General features: G+C 34.7%; 1 protein-coding gene and 1 long non-coding RNA gene across 8 annotated transcripts in view; one reads left to right on the top strand and one right to left on the bottom strand.

Annotated features, from left to right (window-relative positions):
* Window positions 1–25995, top strand: part of LOC115211793 (roundabout homolog 1) — a 703622-nt gene that overhangs the window by 394212 nt on the left and 283415 nt on the right. For all 7 annotated transcript variants that reach the window (XM_036503450.1, XM_036503452.1, XM_036503453.1 and 4 more), the window contains exons 6-7: window positions 11124–11251; window positions 24405–24529. In XM_036503450.1, the coding sequence (XP_036359343.1) occupies window positions 11124–11251; window positions 24405–24529 (253 nt within the window). The remainder of the gene's footprint in view (window positions 1–11123; window positions 11252–24404; window positions 24530–25995) is intronic.
* Window positions 412–22834, bottom strand: LOC118763683. Its single transcript, XR_004999447.1, has 3 exons — window positions 22718–22834; window positions 6237–6249; window positions 412–426 (listed from the first exon to the last, which is right to left on the bottom strand). It is a non-coding gene; the product is annotated as an uncharacterized LOC118763683 (long non-coding RNA).

Below are 25995 nucleotides of genomic sequence, written 5' to 3'. Positions count from 1 at the left end.
TGTCATTTCTGCCATATATTAAGAAAAATATTCATATACTCACATTTTGAGTTCTCTGTTTCCTCTTTGCATCAGCATACCTATATATATATATATGTGTATATATCAATATATGCGTGTGTGTATATGTAACTATGTATGTATAAATATATCTGTATATATATATATATATATATATATATATATATATATATATATATATATATATATATATGTGTGTGTGTTTATGTATAAATATATATATGTATGTATAACTATAAATAAATAAATATATATATATATATCAAAAATAAGGGTGAAAGAATTGGATATTAATTTAATAATGCCATCAATTTAACACCAAGTGGCTTAGCGCATAAAAACTATATTTGTATATATATATATATATATATATATATAATATATATATATATATATATATATATACTTTATTAAAAAGCAGCAAAATTATGAAAAACTGTTACTCAGAGTTTCACATTCCTGATCATCAGACAGTTTTGTTTCGAGCATATGTGTGTGTGTGTATGTATGTATGTATAAATATAGGCATAACTACATATTCCTGCCTCCCCCACCGACTTCGGATGATCATAACTTTCAGAAAAATGAATATCTTTTAATGAAATTTTCTACGAATATATGTTATATCATGTAGATTCTAAATATACAAAACTTTTGGGAGAAAGTGTTTTAGGAGGGGGTGGGGAATTTCGGAAAATTCACCAACATCCACTTCAATTCATCATAACTTTCAAGAAAATAGATATTTTTAAATGAAACTTTCTACAAATATACCTCAGGCTATGTAGAGTCCGTGAATATAGGAATTTGGGGGTTACTTTTGAGGACCGTTCCCCACTCAAGGGTGTTTCGGAACAAGTCTTCCATATTTGTTTCATTTTCTCTGTTTTGTGCGTTTTTCAGGGTATTTGCCCCTTACCCTGAAGCTCATCTGCCAATGCCTGACCAGCAAGGGGAAGTGGCTGACCCCTGTTCGAAGGTTATAATGGACACAGGTTCGTGTGTCACATAGCTAGCTATAGGCGATGGCCTCTTGGAGCTAATCAATGGCAGTATTTGTCCTGTATTTCTGGACTGCCATATTAGCTTGGTGACAACTATTAATATGTGCATATATATATATATATTTATGTTTCACTTGTTTCAGTCATTAGACTGTGGCAATGCTGGGGCACCGCCTTGAAGAATTTTTAATCAAATGTATCAATTCCACAACTTATTTCTTTAAAGCCCGGTACTTTGTTTATTGGGCCCTTTTGCCAAACTACTAGGTTATCGGGATAAAAACATACCAGCACCGATTGTCAAGTGGTGTGGGGGACAAACACAAATACAAATATACATGCACACACATACACACATGCATATATACAGCCGGCTTCTTTTATTTCTGTGTACCAAATCCACTCACAAGGCTTTGGTCAGCCCAAGACAATAGTAGAAGACACCTACCCAAGGTGCCATGCAGAAGGACTGAACCACAAGCCATGTGGTTGAGAAGCAAGCTTTTTACCACACAGCTATATATATCTTGCTGTACTCAAAAAGACCTGTCCACCACAGCAGAATTGATACTGGTGCTGGTACCACATAAAAAGCACCCAGTACACTCTGTAGAGTGGCTGGTGTTAAAAACCATGCCAGAACTGACAGTGGAGCCTGGTGCAGCCCCTGGCCTTACAAGCTCTGGTCAAACTATCCAGCCTATGCCAGTATAGAAAACCAACATTAACTGATGAGGATGATGATGATGATGATGATGTATAAATATATACGTAGGAGTGGCTGTGTGGTAAGTAGCTTGTTTACCAACCACATGGTTCCAGGTTCAGTCCCACTGCGTGGCACCTTGGGCAAGTGTCTTCTACTATAGCCTCGGGCCGACCAAAGCCTTGTGAGTGGATTTGGTAGACGGAAACTGAAAGAAGCCCGTCGTATATGTGTGTATATATATATATATATATATATATATATGTGTGTGGGTGTGTTTGTGTGTCTGTGTTTGTCCCCCTAGCATTGCTTGACAACCGATGCTGGTGTGTTTATGTCCCCGTTACTTAGCGGTTCGGCAAAAGAGACCGATAGAATAAGTACTGGGTTTACAAAAGAATACGTCCCAGGGTTGAGTTGCTCGATTAAAAAAGGCGATGCTCCAGCATGGCCGCAGTCAAATGACTGAAACAAGTAAAAGAGTAAAAAGTATTTAAATAAATTTGAAAAGGCAGGACAAGAGAAGACACATGGGACAGAGAGTCACTGAATAGGTCACAGTATGACCAAAGAGAAGGACCTTGACAGACAAATAAACTAAAACTAATGCTAATAAAACTAAAGCGTGAAGCAGAGTAACAGCTTTACTAAATCTTCTTGACCCAACGTAGGCCACATGATTTGGTTATGCTTAGTAAGCAGCTCCTGTTTTCTGGTTGCTGCCTTGTATTGGGCATATGGAAGTCCAAAGGCTTTTGAGCAACAATCAAAGAGAAAAAAAAGTTGCTGCCTTGCAGATTGGATTATGGACAACAATGTGTAAAGCCCTAACAGAAAAGGTTTGCTGAAGAAGTTGTGCGATGATGAAACTGATATGAATTCACAGTCCAATTATACCAGGATTTGAATTTATTTTTCAATTCCTGCACCAAATCAACATTAGTTTCCGGTAAAAATTAAGGGATGTTCCTAAATCTTCTATATGGTGTTCCTGCATGGTCACAGTCTAGTGACTGAATTAAATATAAAATAAATATAGGATGTATAACATATTCATCTACGTATATATGTTTTGTGTGTGTATACTTTTCTTTTTACCTTCCCAAGTCATGATGACTCATAAAGGCAAGTTTCCCAGTTTCATGGCATATAAAATCCTCACCTGGATCAGACACTGGTCCATTGCAGGATTATTCACTTTTGCCAGCTGAGTGACCTGGAGCAACGTGAAATGAAGTGTTTTGCTCAAAATCACAACACATCACCCAGTCCAAGAATTGAAACTACAATTTTATGATCATGAGTCCAATACCCCTAACCACTAAGCCATGCACCTCCACTGTGTATGTGTATATATTTATATACATATGTTTTATGTGCTGGTGCCACTTGAAATGTACCTGTGCCAGTGCTATGTTAATGTACCCAAGTCAGGAGCACATAAAATACACCTAGCACACTCTGTACAGAGGCCGGTGTTAGGAAGGGCATCCAGCCATAGAAACCATGTCAAAACAGACAAACCGGTCGCCCCATGCCAGGATGGAAGACAAGCATTAAAGGATGATGATGATGTGTGCACACATATACATGCATACTGATATGTATAATCAGAGCTGAGATGCAAACAAGAGGCAGATGCTTGTAAACACAATGAATGAAGTGGCAGGCTATGCATAAAACTAAAAGAGTTACAGATTGGTTGTAGCTGTAAAACATTTGCCATAAATGTGTCAAGAAAGCATGGTTTGATACTGATAACAAGAATGGGAGAAGAGAAAAAGAAAACAAGTTCTTTATTAGTCAACATCATATCTTAACTATAAAAGTCACAAGATAGTTGAAGACTATCTGGTTTGGTCTGGAATTACATTATATATACATCCAACTTAATGTAAAGTTTATATATGCATTTTATGAACCTATGTGAATGTACCAACATGGCCACAGCTAGATGGCTGTATACAAGTAAAATAGAGTGTGTTATTTCACTTGTAGTTTGAAAGGCACAGGTTCTTTCTTAACAGTATTGTCAGTATTTTGGTAAAAGTTACATTAGCTGATGTTTTTAGAGTTGTTTCTGTTGCTTGCTGTTTTGAGATTTTAACCTTTAGCACACTGCTTTTCTCTAGAGTTGTTTCCCCTGCCACTGCCCAGCATCTACAGGGCAGAAAACTCTTACAATGACTTCATACACCTACAGTGTGCTAAAGCTTAAGTAAACACTCTTAGGTGTAATTTTTGTCTTCTAATTGCAAAGATAATCTCAGTTAAATGAAGGCTTTCAGCTCAGTATGTTATGTGGAAACTCTACTGTAAACATAAACATTGTTGTGTGTTAAGAAGCTTGCTCTCCCACCCACACGGTTCTGAATTCATTCCCAATGTGAGGAACCTCGAGCATGTGTCTTCCTCTATAGCCTCAGGCTGACCAAAGCCTTGTGAGTGGATTTTGTAGACAGAAACTGAAAGTAGCCCATCATAATATGTATGTATCCATGTCTTCGTGTCTGTATTTGTCCCAACCACTGCTTGACAGCTGATGTTGGTGTGTTTGTGTCTTCATAACTTAGCAGTTTCACAAAGAGACCGATAAAATAAGTGAATAAGTACAAGGCTTTAAAAATAAAAAAGTTCCGGGTGTCAATTCATTTGACAACAAATTTTTCAAAACAGTGCCCCAGCATGGCCACACTCATATGACTAAAAGAAGTGAAAGATTTACTATGTGTGTACGTCTGTGTATGTATGTGTATAAAGTACACACACACACACACACACTCATGTGGCTTAGAGGTTAGTGTATTTAGCTCCCGGTCATATGGTCATGAGTCCAATTTCTGGCTGTGCTTTGTGCCTTAATAATAATAATAATAATGAAATTATTGTATACAGTGCTCAGGTGTACCACAACTTGTCAAAAGTGCATATAAAGCATATGCAGTAATGTACAAATGTCTGGGAAGTGAACAGTGTATGAGTCAGATACATGCTTGCATGTGTATGGAGGGGAGAAAATCAGGTGTAGTGTTGGTGAATCTCAGGAAGCATGGAAGTTTTGAAGGATCCAGTGCTCCGACAACTAGCAACTGATGCCGGCAGTTTGTTACATACTTCAGCAAATCTTAGCGTGAAAAAATGTTTCTGAAAGTCATGGGAGCTGTGCTGTTTTCTGACTTTGTAAACATGTCCACGAGTGTTAGACAGGTGGAGTTTGAAAAGGTCTTTGAGCAACACACTTTATTTTGCATAGCCCCAGTTCACTCAGCTGATAAAAATGAATTGTACCTGTAATTCAAAGGGCCAGCCATGTCACGTTCTGTGTCACACTGACTCTCTCTCAAAACTATGTTAAAGGTATACGTGTTTATGAAGTTCTCAGCCACTCAAACGTTCACTTCACAAGCTGGCTGTTCCATTGATCAGATCAACTGGAACCCTTGTCTTCATAACTGATGGAGTGCCAGTCACATATATTTCATGTAGAACAGCCCCTGACATATTTCCCTCTGCTTTATTGTTGGTAGATGTGTGTGTCACTGTGAATATACATATATAACCACACACATAACCTACACGTATGTGTTTGCTTTCTGAGTTCCAAGTGAGAAGAAGTATGCACAATGCATGTTAAAAGAGTTTATTTATTTATATAAGTCAATGATTCACTCCCTAGATACTCAGTTCTGTACATTAAACATGTTTCTGGCTTTTAAGGTTACATATCCTTTAGTATAATAAACATATATAGAATCTTGCTCTGAAATTAGTCCCATTGGTTAAACCAAAGGGATTTTGGCAGCTTGGAATATGGATTGAACCAAGTAATTTGGTTTTTTGTTAAACATCATCAGGTATCTATTACATCTGCTTACTAAACTACTGAAAGAAAATGTAAGCAATATCGTGTGTGGCAAACTCTTACAATATATATACACATATGTATACATATATACACTCATACACATACACACTTACATATATATTTATGAATGAGAGAGATAATATAATATATATGTAATATATATATATATATATATATATTTCAAGCTGGGATGAAAGTTCATTCCGTTTTTGTCATGTACAGTGAAGAAAATATAGTCAGTACTGACTATAACATCAATCCATCTTTCAGTTTGTTTACTAATACCTTGTTTGTAATATTCCTTTGCTTTGATGAGAAATAAGAAACCAACTCACCTTCAACTTCTTAGTCCACAAATGGTTTTGTACACTCCTAAACAAACAATAGCCTGAAAGAGCAAGGTCGGGAGATTATGATGCATGCAGCCTTTTTTCCCAGCTAAATTTTTCTGGCAGGTTCTTGGTAACTTTTGTAGTGCAGGGGCAGGCATCATCATGGTGGATGATTATTCCCTTCTCATGCATTAAATATGGGTGTTTTTTCTTCAAAGCAGCTTTCATTACACATCAGTGTTGATTATTTAGTTATTCACCAACAGTTCAAAATGGATAATACTTGGATATCCCACCATATACTCAACATGATCATTTTGGCTCCTGAACAGCTCAGTTCCACTACTAGTCACTGACCACTACACTTAACATTATGGTAAAGGATCCATTTTTCTGTTTTGTCACAAGTTACAACCTTGTTTAAAAATGGATTTTGAAAGTGTTATGTCACATCAATTGACACATTGTTGGTGATTCTCTTCAGACAGGTGCAACACCAGCTTTCCAACCATTTACAGTCCTTTTAAATTCATGTTTGGCCGTTGAATAATTAACATTAAAATATTCACCAAATCTCCTAGTTGTGATGAAAGGATTTGCTCTAACAACCACATCAAGTTCACCAGATTGAGTCCTTTTGGCTGTCCACTACTTGGCTTGTCCTGTAAGCTTAAAGCTCCATTTCCAAAATGAGAAAACCACTTTCTACACATTTTTTCACTTAACCTTTTAACATTCAGATTACTTTGTCAAAAATGTTGTTTATTTATTCACATTTGTTAAAATTAATCATCTCTTAACTTGTAGCTTCAAGATTTTGAAGATGTGTTTATTTATTTTTAGATTATCATTGTGGGTTAGATGTAAGAGGCTGAATTTGCCTAGCTTCAGCGTAAAACGGGTAAAATATTTTGGTCGGATATGGCCAAGTTAAATGCTAAAGGGTTGAAACATTAGGACCATAATTGTTCTGAATGGATTTTACTACTGCACTAGCATCAACACTTTTATGAAACTTTTAAAGCAGTTGGTTCCTCTCTTCTTACTTAACTTCACTCACCCACCCTATATCCCACATACAGAATCATCTGCAAATCTTCAGTGTTCTCCATCACTTACAATATAGAGAAGTGTTTATACACATATGCCTGCTTATATTTCTGATCAACAATATATTTTCTTAGCAATAGTTTTTGATAATTCCCTGTATTATAGACAAGTAAGTTCACCATTTTTATAGAAACCCAATCTCCATTACAAATACTCTGTGGACCTGTGATATGCATTCCACCCTGGCAACTTCACTAATATTATCTGTCCAATACGAAATAAGAAAGAGAACGACTGTTTGAAATATCTCAAATAGTTCAATCATCTTTGTAACACTTGAATGGTCACACAAAACCAAGAAACTCAGAAGTAGCATTGGAACAAACCATTATCATTAAATGAATAAACTCTACTGTTATATTTACTTCTCCTTCAGATATATATACATTAGCAGACAGCTCACACCCCTATATATATATATATATATATATATATATATACACACACACACACACTTATATATACATATAGATAGATATACATATAGATAGATAGATACACACGCATTCATGTATTTGCTTTGCAAGACTCTTGATGTGAAATTATGTGTTGATGCAGATATTGTTATATTTGGGGATGGACATATATTGCCAAATAGATAGGAATACACACCACAGAAAGACAAAATGGAATAAACAGAACAAAAGGAGACACATGGGCAGAGAGTTGCTGAAGAGGTCACAGGATGTGTGACGACAAAAATTTGATGAAGAAACTCAAATAATAATAATGATCAGTACCAGACAGTAGCTTTCATGGCTTCTGATCTTAGCTGGCTGGAAGTGTTATGTATATTGTTTTGTCTTGGTATAAAAGATGGGCTACAGCAAATATTCTACTCAATACCACAGATTTGCTTGTCAGTTGTTTGACCATACCCAGTTGAGCATGTCCTTTAGTGGCTGATAATATGTGCACCTCTGATCATGAGCAGAAGTAGTGGGGAAACATTATAGCCATGTGTTGAGAGGAATTCCTTGGAGTTTGGTTAATTCACTTCTGGAAACATGAGTGTTTCATTCAACATCCTTAAACAACCCTTATTCAGGGGCCTTTTGAGCTGGATGGGTTACTCAGCCTGAAGAAAATTCTGCAAGGTCATGTGCTGTTTATCTTGACATGAGATCATCATGTCTTGCACATATGGTTGTGATGCATGTGCCTAGCGTACCCTTATCAAACAGATAGTCATGATAGGCATATTGGGCTTTGTATATTTTACCCCAGTGTCACTTTGATGTCATGCACTGCTCTCTCCCTCAATAATAATAATAATAATAAGAGCACAAACCTTTGCCAAAGCAACACCACCATCCTCTCAACGATTAGCCGGAGATGATTTTTAAAATGAGAATATCTAAAATAAACTCAACTGCTCTCACAAACATGAATACTAAAAATGAACCCGACCACTCTCAAAAATTAAGTAAAAGAAAAATAATCGAAAATCCTTGTCCTGTACTGGATTGATCCCAAAATCTAATCAATTCATGTCAATCATGAAAGTTTTATCTGAATCCATCCAGTGGTTCTTGAGATATCTTGCCCACAGACAAACTAACAAACATGACTGGAAACAATACCTTCGCCTTAGCGAAGGTGGAGGTAATAATAATAATAATTCTGAAATGAAGATCAAATATATGGTATATGTGTTTAATTGCCAATAATGACCATCACTAAGTATAACTTATTTAAGTCATTAGACTGCAACCATGCTGATGAAAAACCCCAGTTCTTATTCCTTTTTTTTAAGTCTGGTACTTATTCTGTTGGCCTCTTTTGCTGAACTGCTAAGTTATGGGGATGTAAACACAACAACACTGGTTATCAAGCAGCGGTGGGGGACATACACAAACATAAAGATGCATACATACATACGCGAAGGGCTTTTTTTCAGTTTCTGCCCAAATCCACTCATGAGGCTTTGGCCAATCCAAGGCTATAGTAGAAGACACTTGCCTAAGGTGTCATGCAATAGAACGGAACCCAAAGCCATGTGGTTGGGAATCAAGTTTCTTACCACACAGCCCTATGTATATGTGTATATATACATATATATATATATATATATATATAATTAGCATATGTTGAATAGATCAAGGCAGATCAAAATGAAGCACACTTCTTATTATGGCTAGACACTACGACACAATTCAGTAGATAATTCATTCAGTTAACAAAATCCACAGTTATTTGGTATCCTGTAAATCTAAGTGTAACCAATGTTAATTGGAACTTTAAGTGTGGTGTGATATAATAATTAAACAAACAGATTTTATGGTATATCTACAAATATTTCATTAAGAAATGTTACTGTCACATTACATCATACAAGTAGACATGTATTGACGTGCAATATCCATAAGATTATGCTGCATTTGCTTGTTTTAATTATTGTATAGCAGAAGATTTGAGAGATTCTGTGTAATGATTTGTATAATCTTATGGACGTTGCTTGTCTATACATGCCTGTTTGTATGATGTTACATCAAAATAAAATTTCTTCATGAAACATTTGTAGATATACTGTAAAATTCATTTGTCTATTTTTGAGGTAGTTTGGTTGGTTGGCTTCCTTCCATTCTTTCTTTCTCAGATGAAGATCAAGAACACTACATCTTAAAAAAAAAAAAATGGACACAGTACATAATGCAAAGTATATATTCATTTGTTACTGATGAAATAACTTACAATTGTATAATTACGATTTGTATCTTTGAAAAGATACTTATATATTGGAACAGTTGCATAATTGTATTCATTCTTCATAAATGTATCATCATCATCATCATTTATTGTCCCTTTTTGCATGCTGGCCTGAGCTGGACTATACAACAAGAACTGGTATGCCATAGGACTATGCTAAGCTCTACTGTCTGCTTTGGCATGATGTCTATAGCTGGATGCTCTTCTTAATGCCAATTGCTTTATTGAGTGTGTGGGGTGCTTTACATTTTGTGGCACCAGCACTAGTGATGTCACTGAGTACTTGCAAAACAACACTCTTCATCTAAGTGGTGTATAATATTGAAAGAGGTGAAATTATTATAGAGGGAGAAAAAAGGTGCTTCATTGAGGAGGAGAATACATGTGTGTGTACATATATACGTGTATGTGTGTGTGTGTGTATTGATTCAACATGTTTTTCCATGCTAATATGGCTCGGATGGGGATTTATTAAAAGTAAGATTTTTTTGACCAGATTGTGTTTTTGTTGCCAACACTTATTGTTTTTTTTTTTTACAAGTAAGGGGAATTTTTTATTCCACAGGTCTTTAGAAACCTCAGAGTTCCCAGTTGTAATGACAAAAAGGAATGTAACCATCATCACTGTTTCACTCCAATGATGACAAACAAAGAAACGTAAAAATTCATAGATACACACACAAACTTGCATGCGCGCACGCACATACATAAACAAATTTCTTGCAGGTTCTGCTTTGCTAAATTCACTCTCAAGGCATTCATTAGCCCTAGGCTATAGTAGAAGATATGAAAGATGCTGTGCAGTGGGACTGAACACATAACCATGTGATTATAAAGGAAACTTCTGAACTGCACAGCCATGCTTGCACACATGCAATCTTGATATCGTAGCCTCAGAAAAAATTCATAATTCGTATGAACTTTCATTGAGCACTTTTGTGAGAAATACCTTGCTGAACCTAATTGAGATACATGCTGTGATGTATATGTGTTTTGTTACTGAGTATGCATTACCTATGTACACACTTATATGTGTGTGTGTGTGTGTGTGCATGAAGGAGTGTATATGTTTCTAAATAGGTTAATTTGTGTGTGTGTGATGAATATATGACTATACATACATACATTCATATATATATATATATATATATATATATATTAAACTACATGTTCACATAAATACACATACATTTGTGTGTGTGTGTGTATGTGTGAGTGTGTTTGAGTATGTATTTATAGATGTCTGTATTGATAACGAACATTTGCTGTTATGTAATTACATGTAAGTAGTATGTATGTGTGCACGTATGATCACATGCAAACACATAGAAATACACAATTTCTAATTAGTTGTATGTGTTGTGTATTTATTACAGATTTCATCTACTGGATAATGGTAATTTGCTGATTGAAGAAGCAGAAGTTAGTGATGATGGCTTGTACATATGCCAGGTGGAAAATTCAGTAGGTGTATCAGAAGCTGTCGCAAAACTCACTGTGCATGGTAAGTATTTCTCGGATATAGTATTTTACAGATATGTGTGTAATATGTAATACACACAGGCATATAAATAGATATGTGTTACATACATAGTTCAAGCATGATATATTTATGAACACTTATAAGTATGTGTGTGTATATATATATATAGCTATATGTATATATATATGTGTGTGTGTGTATATATTTATTTATACACACACGCATGTATATATATATATATATATATATATATATATATATATATATTCATGTCTGTGTGCATATGATATGTTTATTTACACATGTATCATTATTTATATGTCTTCTTTTCCACACAGGGATGAGTTGGATGGGATCTCCTGTGGCAGTGGATGTAATAAAAAATACTATAATGTATAAACAAATGTATATATATTTGTAATGTAGAAATATAATTGCAGTATATACATATACGGTAACATGCATTTATATTCTGTATGAAAATATAATACGCATGGATATATGTATGTTTGTGTATATAATGTATATGCATGTAGATAGATGTGGTGCATATGTATTTAATATATATGCATGTAGATAGATGTGTGTGTGTATATATATATATATATACACACACACACATACACATACACACAATTGAGCACACAGGTGCAAAACATCATCATCCGCTTTCGATGCTGGCATAGGTTGGATGGTTTGACTGAGGACTGGCAAGCCAGGAGGCTGCACCAGGCTCCATTCTGCTCTGGCAAGGTTTCTACACCTAGATGCCCTTCCTAAAGCCAACCACTCCAAGAGTGTAGTGGGTGCTTTTTCCGTGCTATCAGCATGAGAGCCTGTCAGGCACCATTGGCATCAACCACGCTCTGATGGTGCTTTTTGTATGCCACCGGCATCTCATTTGGCTTGCTGGGTTTTCTCAAGCACAGCATATCTCCAAAGGTCTCGGTGATTTGTCATTGTTTCTGTGAGGCCCAATGTTCAAAGTTCGTTTTACATCACCTCATCCCATGTCTTCCTGGGTCTACCTCTTCCACAGGTTCCCTCCACTGTGATACTTCTTCACAACACATGATCATACCAGTGCAGTAGTCTCTCTTGCACACTACATCTAATGCTTCTTATGTTCAACTTTTCTCTTAGGGCACTTACACTCTGTCATGTGTGCACACTGACATTAAACATCCAGCAGAGCATACTAGCTTCATTTCTTTCAAGTCTATGCATGTCTTCAGCAGTCACAGCCCATATTTCACTGCTGTTTAGCATGGCTGTCCGCACACATGCATCATACAGTTTACCTTTCACTCTGAGTGAGAGGCCCTTTGTTACCAATGTATAGACTGCACTTAGAAGTGCTCAAGATATTTGAACTTGAGGCATTAGATGAATATGGAAATGAGAGTCAAGTTAGGCAAATCAGTTCACATATAATAATACACATATTTAATAATAGACCCAATATTCATAAATTTTAAAAAATATGTTTAATACATCAAACATATTAAAAATATATAGATATATAAATATAATAAAAATATATAGATTTATTAATACATTAAAATATATGAATACATAAATATATAAATACATTAAGAATATATTGAAAATATAAATACATATATAGATCAACTTACAGAATAAAAATGATACCATAGAACTAGATAGAAAGTTAAGAGTCCAGAAAAAAGTAAAACCTAAAAAGTTTGAGTATTAATAATCTGATGGCTGTTTCTGGAGGTTTAGTTGTCCAGTCAAATAAAGGATATTTATATCCATTATTGGACACCACTCCTTCTTCAGGGAAAAGTAAAGTACTAGAGAGATTCACGTTTACTGCATTTTCATGATGAGAGTTAACTACTGAGTGATCTTATAGAGAACTATATACATGAGGACATGAAGTAGAAGTGTTTTAGAAAAAGTACTGGGAAGAGGAGATACAGTGTGTGGTCAAATAAAGTTACTGATGGTTCTATAGGTAGGTGGTAAGAGGAGGGGAGTGCGGTTTAAGTATTTAAAATAAAATTCAACAGGTGTGGAAACTGGTTCTCAACTCTGTCCTGAATCATCAAAATGCAAAAAGGTTGAGTAAAATCTATGATTACAAGAGTAGATGGTATCAGAAAATTCATTTAATTTTGAGGAATTATGAAGACGGAGAATAATTAGTGATTCTTTCATGCATAGTCTGCACTTACCTATCCTTATATTGTAAGGGGGATCTTCTCTTATTATAGACCAAGCTTGTGTATATTGTATATTTTGTAACTTAAGATTATGTATTTATATTGCAAATGAGGTTGAAAATTTGTATTTTGTCTTAGTGATGGAATGTAAGTGAGCTCGATAGCAACGGTATATATAAATATATGTATATATATATATGTATGCATATATATATATATATATATATATATATATATATATATATATATATATATACACACACACGCCTGATAGCTACTTGTACTTATTTCACTGATGTCAGAAGGATTAAATGCAAAGTCAGCCTCTGCAATGCATTCACTTTGTCTTACATGCTACCAGTTCTTCCAACCCATAGACCAGTCTGTTGTTATAATTAAAAGTTCTACATATATGTTCTATAGATTCCTTTAAATGTATAATGAGAAAGTATTCGGGATCATTACTCTAGAAGAATATGTGTAGGTTTAACAATTAATTGCACAGGTGTATCATTTTTCAGTTATAATTCTATCTTGTTAATCACCTCTTAATTTCAAATGTGATGATTTATGTTAGATGTTGACCTCTCATTGCAGAAGTATTTCTAATTAGATTTTTAATGCTCATTGCCTTAAATATATTATCACCAAATTAACTATTGTTAGGTTGGTGATTACTTGCCACATGTACCACTGGTGGTTCATTGTAAATTTCACACAACCATTGGTGATACATTTTCATAATTTGAGAAAATATTTTTATTCTGTATCTTTGACATGGTTTCAAAGATATTTAACCCTTCGGCATTCATATTTCTGTGTCAAATGTATTCCTTATTTATTCTCAGTGTTTTGAATTAATCACACATTATCTTGTAGCTTCAAGATTTGAACGGTGTGTTAGTATATTTTTAGCATGACATTGTAGGGTAAGTGTGAGAAGTTGGATTTGGTCAGTTTTAACATAAGACAGGTAGAATATTTGGGCCAGATATGGCTGGATTAAAAGTTACATGAGTGCTAAATAATGATTTCAAATTTTGGTACAAGGCCAACAAATTCAGAGGAGAATCTAAATCAATTATATCAACCCCAGTACTCAACTGGTACTTATTTTATTGACCTCAAAAGGATGAATGGCAAAGTGGGCCTTGACATAATTTGAACTCAGAACAAGGTGGACAAAATGCCATTAAACATTTCACCTGGAATGCTAACAATTTTGCCAGCTCGCTACCTTAGTGCTAAATATTAAAGTTTAACTATGAAACATTGTAAAAATTTAAAAAAAAAACATTTCCCTGTAATTGCATAGTATGCCGTGTACCCAGAAATAGGTGGAATCACTGGGAAGTTCCAGTAACATGTTACTGCAGTTGTTAAACCTGGATAATTAGTCTGAGTGGCTTATTTTTATTAATGAAGTTAATTTTCAGCCCTACTAATATAATCCTTTCAGTTTTCAAACTCAAAAATCCTTTATATTGCTTTAGTAATTTAATATCTGCAGTAATGAATAGACTTCGTTTTGTTTATGAAATCTTAAAAATATCAGAACTTATCTGTACTAATCCCCATTCTACCAACTTTCAAACCCATTTCATACTGATTTTGATTAATTTTCATCATTTTGAGTTCCAGGGTTCTTACCCTTCCTTTTCTTGATCAGCATTGATAATTGGTTCTCCTCTCCAAATGTATGATTTTGATTCATTAAAATTGATTGGTTCTCTAGATGAAGTATGTTAACACCCACTTTGTATATTGTATATGTACTTAATGATTCCCTTGTCACTACTTTGACAAGCATGGTGAAGTCTGTGCTTTACATGATTGAAACATGTCCAGAGTTGTTTCCTGTATTTGCCAAAATATAAATCATAATTGAAACAAAATTTACCAGCTACTTAGTGTTTGTAAGATAAATTATTCTATTAATATTCAACATAGTGAAGGTAATTAAAAAAATAGAAATAATTTATTGAACAGTAATTTTTGGATGATTGAGTAGCAGATAATGCTCTGTGTTGTATTCAGTAACATGTAATAAAATGATAGATGGTTCAGATCCTGTATGTGAACCTGTTTCATCTTACTGTTTCAAATTGATGGTTATAATGTCTGATATAAATTAACAAGAGGGAAGGATAGTGCCTGTGACCCTTTACAGGGCCTCTGACATTGGTGGGAGGGAAGGAGAAAAGTATTATCCAAATTGGAGGCCTGTCCTGCATGTTTTCACAAAAGTGGACTTTACAAAAGGCCAAGTGGTAGTGTTAAGTCAGCTAATGAATACTTTGACTTGACTTGACTTGAGACAGCATTCACCCGGGGTGGGTTGAGCCAGCTTCATTCATCCTCAATGCTGCATCTCTCACAAACGCCGACCAGGCCTGGCGATTTAAGGCTAACGACCGCGTGATCTCCAACCACTCCTTATTCCAGTGGCGAACGCCATAGACACGGGGGCCTAGGTTGGGTTGGATTTCAGATCAGCCTTGACTGTCATCAGCCAGGTTTTTCATTGTCCACCACATTGCTTTCACCAACCTTGAAGGTGAGCTGAGGCAACTGCTTTGTAGATGAATTCTCCTGGTTGACGATGGAGGGCATGACCCAGCCAATGCAGACGTCTCGTTAAGATGACTTGTCGGAGGGAGGTGATTTTGCACTGGTGTTGCACCAAATTGTTGGAGACAAAGTGATACCATCGGACACAAAGGATGCGGCGTAGACAGAGGTGATCGAAGGATTCTAGTCGCTTAATATCTTCCACCCTTATCGGCCATGACTCGCTGCCGTAAATGAGAATCGTTCGTACTAGTGCTTTGTAGATCCTTCAAACATTCCTCATAGCCAATGAAAGCACCACCAATAAAACCATAGCAGTATTGTCTGAATTTCTGGGAGTAGGAATTATTAGTATTATTGCTGATGTTTTCAAGTTTATTATGATCACATTTCAGCCATAGACCTCTCTGATCATCTTCAGGTACTTGACATATTTGGTAATGTTCTTGTTTTCTGAACTGACCCTTATTCAGTCCATAAAAGTAGACTGTTCTCATTCACAAATAATGAAATGGGAAGAATTTACTATTATGGTTTCAGTACCGGATTGAAATCAATATTGTTAGAGTGTTACCAAATATATCAGGCACCTAAACAAGGCTCAGAAATTCAACAGCTAAAGTCTTGTGGCTATAAACACCAAGATGAAGGCACTGTTTTAAATATGTCAGTGTATAAATGTCCATAAGTTTATTCATACACTCTAGTGTGTGTTGCGTTTTTTATTGTTTTAATTTTCTTCTCAAGCACTAATTACCTAATATACAGCTTTAGGTTTAAACCAAACTGAAAGTTAATGAGACTTACTGTGTTGAAATACTTTTTTTTTAACGTTAGATCTATATTGTTCTCTCTAGGGTTTATAGCCCTAAAATTCTTTTAATGGAAAATAAGAAACAATATCTCTTACAGAATTAATTAATTCCTTGACAATATGGTGTGTTACATAATTTCCCATCAACAGATTCATCTTACTTAGCTGTGCATGTCTGTCTGATGTCAGAATATTTTTCTTTGGTTATGACACATTCATTTGTCAGAAATCAAATTTCTTAGAGAAGCTTCAGAATTCTTGCTGAAGGATGGGGGTACTCATTCTTTATATTTTTCATTCTTTCTATCATTGTCATTATATATTATTATTATTATTATTATTATTATTATTATTATTATTATTATTATTATTTACATTGCCCTTCCCCTCAATATGTCACTCTTTTTCTTTTATGTGTACACATTAGTTTGGTACACCATCTTCAGATATTTCTCACTCACCATCTTCCTTACACACATATTGACACACTCATACACACACTTTTTTTTCTTTTTTATTTGCTCACACCTACAGGTTTTAACACACACACACAAATAGTGAAGCACACAAACTCTCAGTATGTACTCAAATACACAGATGAACAATTAGACACACTCAGATGCTTTGAAATACTTGAAAACACAAACTTATAAAAACCTGCACACACATACTACTGCAGGCAGACATATTCATAAACACAAAATTAAATTGCACTCACATTCATAGTGGATTATAATTTATTCTAAATTATCTTTTTTTTTTTTCAATATAATGGTCGTAAAGAGAGCAAAAACAAAACCAACTGATAAAGAAATATGAAAGAGTTACAAATAACCAAACAGCTAAAAAACCAAAAAAAAAACCTGTTTGAAGCATATAACTAACGAAAGCAAATATCACCTATCTATATGGTTATATGACAATGCTGGAAAATTATAAAGAGAAACCTCAAAATTTCAGAAGCTTCAAAGTACTTTAGTTGTCAAAAAATTTCCTGAGATTTTGTAAGCACAAATGGATTAGATGAAAGACTGAAATGCTATATAACGAATTGGAGAATGTTGTATGTAAAAGATACTGTTATGAGGAAATAACATAAGATCTCATAGAGGAAATGTCAAATTATTCTTTCATTTATTTCACGCCATTATATTTGAAAAATAAGTGATGTATAGCATACATGACCTCGTGAAAAATAGAAACTGCATTTCTGTTGGTTGGTTAGAATTTCCTCAACATGAAATACTATACAATGTTATTGAAAACTGCTGAGAGACATCTAAATGAAGTAAATAAATGAATGTTACAAATGAATATAAATATAAATTTAAAAACCATTAAAAACACAAGAAACTGTAGAGAAAATAAATAAATAAATAAAAATGAAAGAATTGGTTCAGCTGACATTTCTGATTAATTTCTCTCAGTTAATAGTTTAGCGGGTATATGTTTTTGGCATTAATGTATTTGGTCTAGAAGACACAAAGAATATAGAATTTAGGGTGATACTGATCTTTCTACTGTGACATGTAACTTCTTCTCTTAGTGTGTGTATGTATGTATAGACACACACATGTGTATATGTATATATATAGTGTGTGCGTGTGTGTGTGTGTTGGGAGTGATACAAGGAATATAAAATTGAGAAAGATTTTGAAAGTTTTGACTACTTTGACATGTGGCCTTCACTGCTAGTATAATTGGTATAAGAGGGTCACAAGGTCCACAGAATTTTAGGGAAATATTGATATTCTAACTGTGGCGTGTGGGGCTTTAGTGCTTGAAAATTTGATGTAAGGATGGCACAAGGGATATATGATTTAAGGAGAAACTCTTCTGAAAACTATGGCATATGGCCTTCACTACTACTATATTTGGTTTGGGAAGTGTAAAAAGCAGAGATTTTGTTAAATGGTTATGAAAGACGCAACTCCAAATTATTAGCCTTGGCCTAAATTAGAGACAGTTATAAAGAATGATTCAATTCCATTTCTTTTTTCAGATGTATACATGAAAATATTCTCTCTCTCTCTCTCTCTCTCTCTCAGTTTCCATTTTTTTCTATACATGTTAGTGGCATTTGAAATTTAGATATATGTATATTATTATCATCATCATCATCATTATTTAACATGTTTTCCATGCTGGCATGGATTGGACATATATATGTGTATATATACATATGTATCATCATTACCATTTAATGTCCATTGTCCATGCTAAAATGGGTTGGACAGTGTGACCAGAGCTGGCAAGCCGGTAGGACTACACCAAGTCCCTGTCTAGTTTAGCATGGTTTCTATGGCAGGATGCCCTTCCTAATCCCAACCACTTTACAAAGTGTGTTGGATGCTTTTACATGGCACCACATGGGCCCTTTTACATGATGCTGCATTAGCTCTTTTATGTGGCAATGCTATGGGTGCTTTACACAGCCAGAGGATCAGTCTGTTGTAAGGTACATGTCTCCTTGAGTACAGCCAGGCACCAGGTGTCTCAGTCCTTTGTCATCTCACCTGAAAGGTTCAGCTTCCTGAGGTTGTTCTTCAGTACTTTGTCCATATATTCTTCTGCTGTCCATTGTAGTTCTACATTTTTCTTGTTTAGTAATCATCTCTGGCAGGCTCACATGTGGGCTACAAGGCCTGCTCTTGATCTGCTGCAGGTGAAGCTACTTGATGTAATGGAGAAGTCAGCCCTCTCATGTGCTCGTTTGTATTCACTCTGTTTCTCCTCAATGGCTGGAATAACAATCCTCAACAATCAATGTCTTTTGTGACACCACAGGGCCTTCTCCTAGGTGTCTGAGAAGATGCTGGACTTCTTCATATGTCTTTTCAGCATATCCCTATATCACAACCATTAGCCTGGCCACCACACCTCCTTTGGGATCCTACCACCCTCCATCCAGTAACCACACCCCACCCAGCACAGCTGCAATGAGGTAATGAGGGCCTCCAAATTAATTGTGCCAGTGTGGTGCAGGAACCTATATCTCAGAACTGTGATCCTGCCATCTGAAATGCAAGATGAAGTGCAGATGGCAAGGTTGAACTTGCATCAGGGCATTGTTTACTAAATAACTCTTTGTAGTACATTATCCTGATACAAAATCCAAACTGCATCTTGTGTTCTAACTCTCTCTTTCTCTCTCTCAAATTGATTGAGCTAAAATTTTTGCCTTAACTTTCATGGCCTCATCCAGAGATTTACAAATTAGTTAAATACCTTAGGGACTTATGAATCATCCTGTGTGTGTGTGTAAATTCAGGATCACTATAATGCCCTTGCATAATTCAAAGATTTAGTTTATCCAATTGAAATGGTACAGGATATTGTTTATTAGGAATATAGTTCATCTTGTCATTTTGCTCACAGAGTAAGGCAGTTTCTGTGTTAAAAATTATCAATTGAATTAGAACCAGTTGCCTCCATAATTGCCATATTGGAGTTTGTTGAATTTTCATTTTAAAGGAATATGTAAAAACTACTGTATATTTAATTAAAATTCTGTAGATGACTTGCAGACAAGGATAACTTAATCTAATTGAGAGTATAATATAAAATCAGCTATAAAACTTATTTTTAGTACTTAAAAATCACATCAAACTTTGTGCATATAATAACAGAGGAAATGCTGAAATTTAGCTATCTCAAGAATAAATCTGTGAAAGAAAATTTGCTAAATTCTTTCACTGCAATCTGTGAAAAGTATAAACGAAAGGATTTATACTCTTTTTTATTCTTGAGATTGTTCGATTTCAATATGTCTTCCATGAAATTTAAAATTATGAATTTAAAATTGCACAAGAACTTAATCATGATTCTTCCCCCCTCTCTCTCTCTTTCACTCTTTCTCTCTCACAGATACACAGAGACACACACACTAGACTACTTTCTTCATATTTGCATAACAATATGTGAGAGATAGAAGTCTGAGAGAGAGTATTGTAGTAGACTGCTGTTACAATTTAGCCTTAGGTCAGCCTTCATTAAACTGACCTAGGATCAAAAGTATTCCAATATGTACTTTATTTAAGAGTGGAATTTCTGATTTACTGGAAATTTAGCTGCAGTTTCTTTATGCTCAAACAACTATAGGGAAACTGTCTCATTGGTTTGTAGCAGATCATTGTAAGCAATGGCGAACAAGCAGAATTACTGAGTATCAACAGTCAGCTTCCAGTATCAAATTCCTGTTCATTTTGCAGGACGGAGGGGAAAAAAATCTATTTATGGTAGACCAAGTAATATCCTTTCCATAGATAGGGATAAAGATATGATTATTTCTCTTAATGTACATGTGCTTAAAGCTATAAAACACCTAAGTTAACTGCTCAGCCAAGCTCCATGGATTCTGGTGGATCTAATTTTAGGAAGGAAAAATAGAAATTTGTAGAAGTAATCCAGCCAAAAATTAAATCAGAACCAAAGAGAAAAGAAAAAGATAAATATATCAAGAAATTTCACAATAGTATAGACAACAGCAATAACATAAATCCTAGTTTCTGTATTTATTGCTGAAGTTCATGACTGTTTTCGAGAATATTCAATATGACACAGTCTGTTGACTTCCGGCAGCTCCCTCTCTTTTACTTTGTAAATAACACTTTGTTTAGAAGTTCACTGCAGGATATTAAATTCACATGGTAAAAACAGTCCTCGGTTTTCTTTACTTTTATTTATTTTCAAATGTATTTTTTATGTTCAGTTTCTTTTTATATTTAAAAAAAATTTTCATTTATTGTTTTTTTTTGTATGGTCAGGTATTATTTTTTATTGTTGCTTTTTCAAATATATGTTTTTTCTTTTATGTTATCTTCCAGTGTAATTGTTCTGTATCTCATTGTTGTTGTTAACCCCACAGATTATCTTTGTGATCAAAGATACTCCAGCCATAAGTATCTTGTTTTGTTTCTTTTTTACTCCAGCTTTGTGCATTCTACACTACAGTACTCAGTGTGTCCTCCCTTTTTCTAAGATGATAGGTGTGATTTCAGAGTAACATGGCAGCTATTTTTAGCAAATCAAGTGACTACTTAGACCCTCCCTTGTTGGGTCAAATTCCCTTATTGATTCCTTTCATATTTGCTTGAAACTTGCAGTGAGCTTCAGTGAGTCTTACTTATGCAGATATATTGAAGTTTATGCAAGCAAATAATATACAGGGACTGCCTTAAAAGAAATCAAACTTTTATAACAGAGCACCAACCACTCAGTGCAGTATTGTGTATAGGTAACCTTCACTTTCAGTCTTAAAGCAATATCAGTTAGTCATTGATCTACATGTTCTCGAGTGAACGTACATCATGTAAGATTGGCAGTTTGTCACAAGTCAAACAACTGAAAGGTTTGGAAGATCAATAGGTTTCTGTGGAAGTCTACTTTACATTGATAAAAAAACTTTTACAGAGATGACGGGTTAGTCATGTGCAATGTCATAAGTTATATGAGTGTTTCAAGTTGAGAAGAACATTCTCTGAAGATTATTCCAAATCTAAAAGACCTGTAACAGAGGACAATAATCACATTCTGAAAGTACATATTGTGCTCTGTGAGAGCTTTCACCTGACTGCTTGAGGAATTTAACATGTCATTATTACTTAGAATGTTACAAGAAAATCAAATGGCCTAGTTTTCAACAGTGTAACAGTATTAATAGTAATTATGAAGAAAAAAAAATATTTCTTAGATAGGAATAAGGCTAGTAATTTGGATGGGAAGACATTAATTAAATTGATTCTCCTGTTTGATAAGTAAGTACTCTATTTTGTCAGACCTGGAATGATGGAAGGCAAAATTGGTAGGATTTGAACTCAGCATAAAGAGCCAAAACAAATATCACAAAGTTTTGAAGTTGACACTCACAATACAATTGATCTTCCATCATTAATAATTTTATTTTTTTTTAACATCTGCTTTCCATGCTGGCATGAGTTAGATGGTTTGACTGGAAACTGGTAAGCAGGAGAGCTGTACCATGCTGCAGTCTGGTTTGGCTTGGTTTCTACAGCTGGATGCCCTTCCTAATGCCAAAATAATAGTATGGCAATAATAATAATTATGTCTACTCTAGGCACAAGGCCTGAAATTTTGGCAAGGAGATGGGGCGGGGACTAGTTGATTATATTGATGCCAGTCCTTCATTGGTCTTTTTTTGTTGACCCTGAAAGAATGAAAAGCAAAATCAACTTCAGTGAAATTTAAACTCAGAATGTAAAACCAGAAGAATTGCTGCTAAGTATTTTGCCCAGTATAGTAACAATTTTACCAGCAATAATAATAATAATAATAATAATAATAAGCTATGCCAACACTGTAGAATAAAAACAGAAAAAAGATGGTATAGGCAGACGCCAGAGAAGGTCACAGAAAATGAGAAAGTAACCATACTCTGGAATATGTCAATACACACAGATACAGAAATTAAGGCCAACAGGTCAAATATAGTTGTCAGAGATCACCAAGAAAAAAATGCTTTCTAATTGATGTATCAGTACCAACAGATGACAGTGTTTCTCTAAAATAAATGGAGAAACTTTCAAAATACAAAGACCTGGAAATAGAGGTAACTCGAATGTTAAGTCTAAAAACAGAAACTTCTTATTATAGTAGGCGCATTAGGTATGATAAAAAAAAATATTCAGACTAACAAGTATATATAACACAGAAAATAACACTGCTAGGCACCACACACATCCTACATAAAACACTTTCAATACAGTTAAAAAAATAACATCACAACAAACAACAGTACATACACAAGGCATACAGAGCTGCGTTCCCTAGTGCAGTGAAAGCACATGATAAAAATAAGACTGCTGAATAATAATAATAATAATAATAATAATAATAATCCTTTCTATTAAAAGCACAAGGCCTGAAACTTTGGGGGAGGGGACTAGTCAATTACATCAACCCCAGTGTTTCACTGGTACTTAATTTATCAACCCTAAAAAATTAAATGCAAAGTCAACCTCAAAGAAATAATAATAATGATAATAATAATAATAGTAATGTCTTTATCTTTAATAAAGGCAACATATGTGAGGACATAAAGATGAACTACAAAACTGGTATGGACTTGCATAAAATCCATTAATAATAATTTGAGTAGTTTTAAAACTGAATATCCCATCCCATCTATTTTTGACTGTTTTAGTCTTAAGGTTATGAGGGTAATGTCTATAAGTATTGACACCTAATATGATAGAGATAATTAAAAACTTTGCTTATTTAAATGAAATTTGGTAATATTTACTGTCACACATGTTGGTGGTAGACCCTTAACATATCTTTCTTATAACACCCATTGATCCATAGGTTCCTTTAGTGGAATTTTCTCCCTTGTAAACATTTGCATCACTCCACCATCTACCTATGTTCCTGGTTCCTCGGCAATGTACATTTTTATCTTCACTTATTCAGGCTGAGCATTGACAGTGACTGTTTCAAATTTTGCATCCTCCAGCATAGACAGTGTCATGTTATAAGAAACAGTAAGAAGAAATGCACCTCCCGTTTTTTAATTTATCAAAAAGAGTTGAAAAACATTTTCTTGTCTTAGATCATGTTCTACCTTATTTTTGCTTCATTTCAGCTGTTCCAGAGTTTGTAATTTCCCCAACGAGCAAAATGATTGGCCTTGGACGGACCCTGTCTCTGCAGTGTGGAGCCAATGGCAGCCCTATTCCTGCAATTTACTGGCGGAAGGGTATAGAACAGGTAAGATTTTGGAAACACTTATTTTTTAACCCTTTAGCATTCAGATTACTTTATTAAATGTAATGCTTATTTAATCATATTATTTTGAATTAATCATGCATTATTTCGTAGCTTTGAGATTTCAATGATGTGATTGTATATTTTTAGAATGGCATTGTTGATAAGTGCGAGGTACTGAATCTGGCCAGTTTGAACACAAAACAGATAGAATATTTGGGCTGAATACAGCTGGTTTAAATTCTAAAGGGTTAATACTTTAGCTTGTTTTATCCATCACAGTTTTGAGGTTACTCTTGAGAACCAAGTAACATTTCATTTCTTTTTTCAAAATGTTTTCTGATTTAGCAGGGAAGAAGGTAAGTTGTTGTTGTTTAACACAATGATTACAATGGATCTTACATTGGCTCCATCAACAGAATTATCTGTTTAACAGATTTTTAAGTGTAAGTGGTTGAATATTCCACAAACACTTGTTCTCTTTACTATAATTCTTGCATAGAATCAGTGTATCAATGCATGTGCCAAAGCTAAGCATTTGAAATACTGGTACAGGCCAACAGATAGCTTTCTACATAGTTTCTGTCAATGGCATATCACTTTCAAGGCTTGAATTGACCTGAGGTACTGCTCAGAGCACAAAACCGTTTGTGTGTGAAACTGGTGTTTCTCTTTATTACTATTCTGATTTTGAGAAAATCAGAGTAACAATAGAGTTAATCTTCAACTACAATTGAATATAAAAAAAAACTAACAAAAAACTACATATACTGAGTTCTTTTCTTTCCCCATTTATACCTCCAAACATACTATTCACACAACATATATCTTCATCATTTTATGTCTATTTTTTTCATGCTTACATACATTGGACTGGTCTTCTCTGGCACAGCATCTCACAACTTGTTGAATTTCTTTTTATCTCCTTGAGAAATTTCAAGCTTTCTGCAGTCAGCCTTCACCTTCCTCTTCCATTTATTCCAACCACATGGTTGGAATTAATTTACCCAACTGTCAGCCTCTACACAATATGAGGGGGTGCTGAACTCTTCTTAACTTTGGGTAAAAGAAAATACGAGAGGATTGTAATTTTATTCCACATATTCCCCACTCTGATTCACACACTTATTGCTGCGGCCCTTCAGTTTTTCTGTAAAAGAACTCAGAGGGTTGAGACTCTAAACAGGCTTTCACTACACCCTTAAAGCCAGGAACTTTTCAGCACCTCCTCATATCACATGTCTATACCAACACAGTCTTCTTTCTTGCTTACTACAGTCAATTCATCTTATTCCCAGTTTTTGTCTCTGCTCTTCTGTGAGCTAGTCTGTATCTCTCAACTGGATTTACTACATTTTATAAACCTCTGTCACTTGCTCCTCCTTATTATATGTGTTGCCTCATGTTTTGAATGGAATGTGTGACTGAAGGATCTTTTAGTTGAAATACTTTTCTTCTTCATATCTCTT

This window comes from Octopus sinensis, linkage group LG5 (genome assembly GCF_006345805.1).
Source record: "Octopus sinensis linkage group LG5, ASM634580v1, whole genome shotgun sequence".
Taxonomy (NCBI): Eukaryota; Metazoa; Mollusca; class Cephalopoda; order Octopoda; family Octopodidae; genus Octopus; species Octopus sinensis.
The sequence above is the reverse complement of the archived record's forward strand: the minus strand, read 5'-3'. Positions and strand labels throughout refer to the sequence as shown.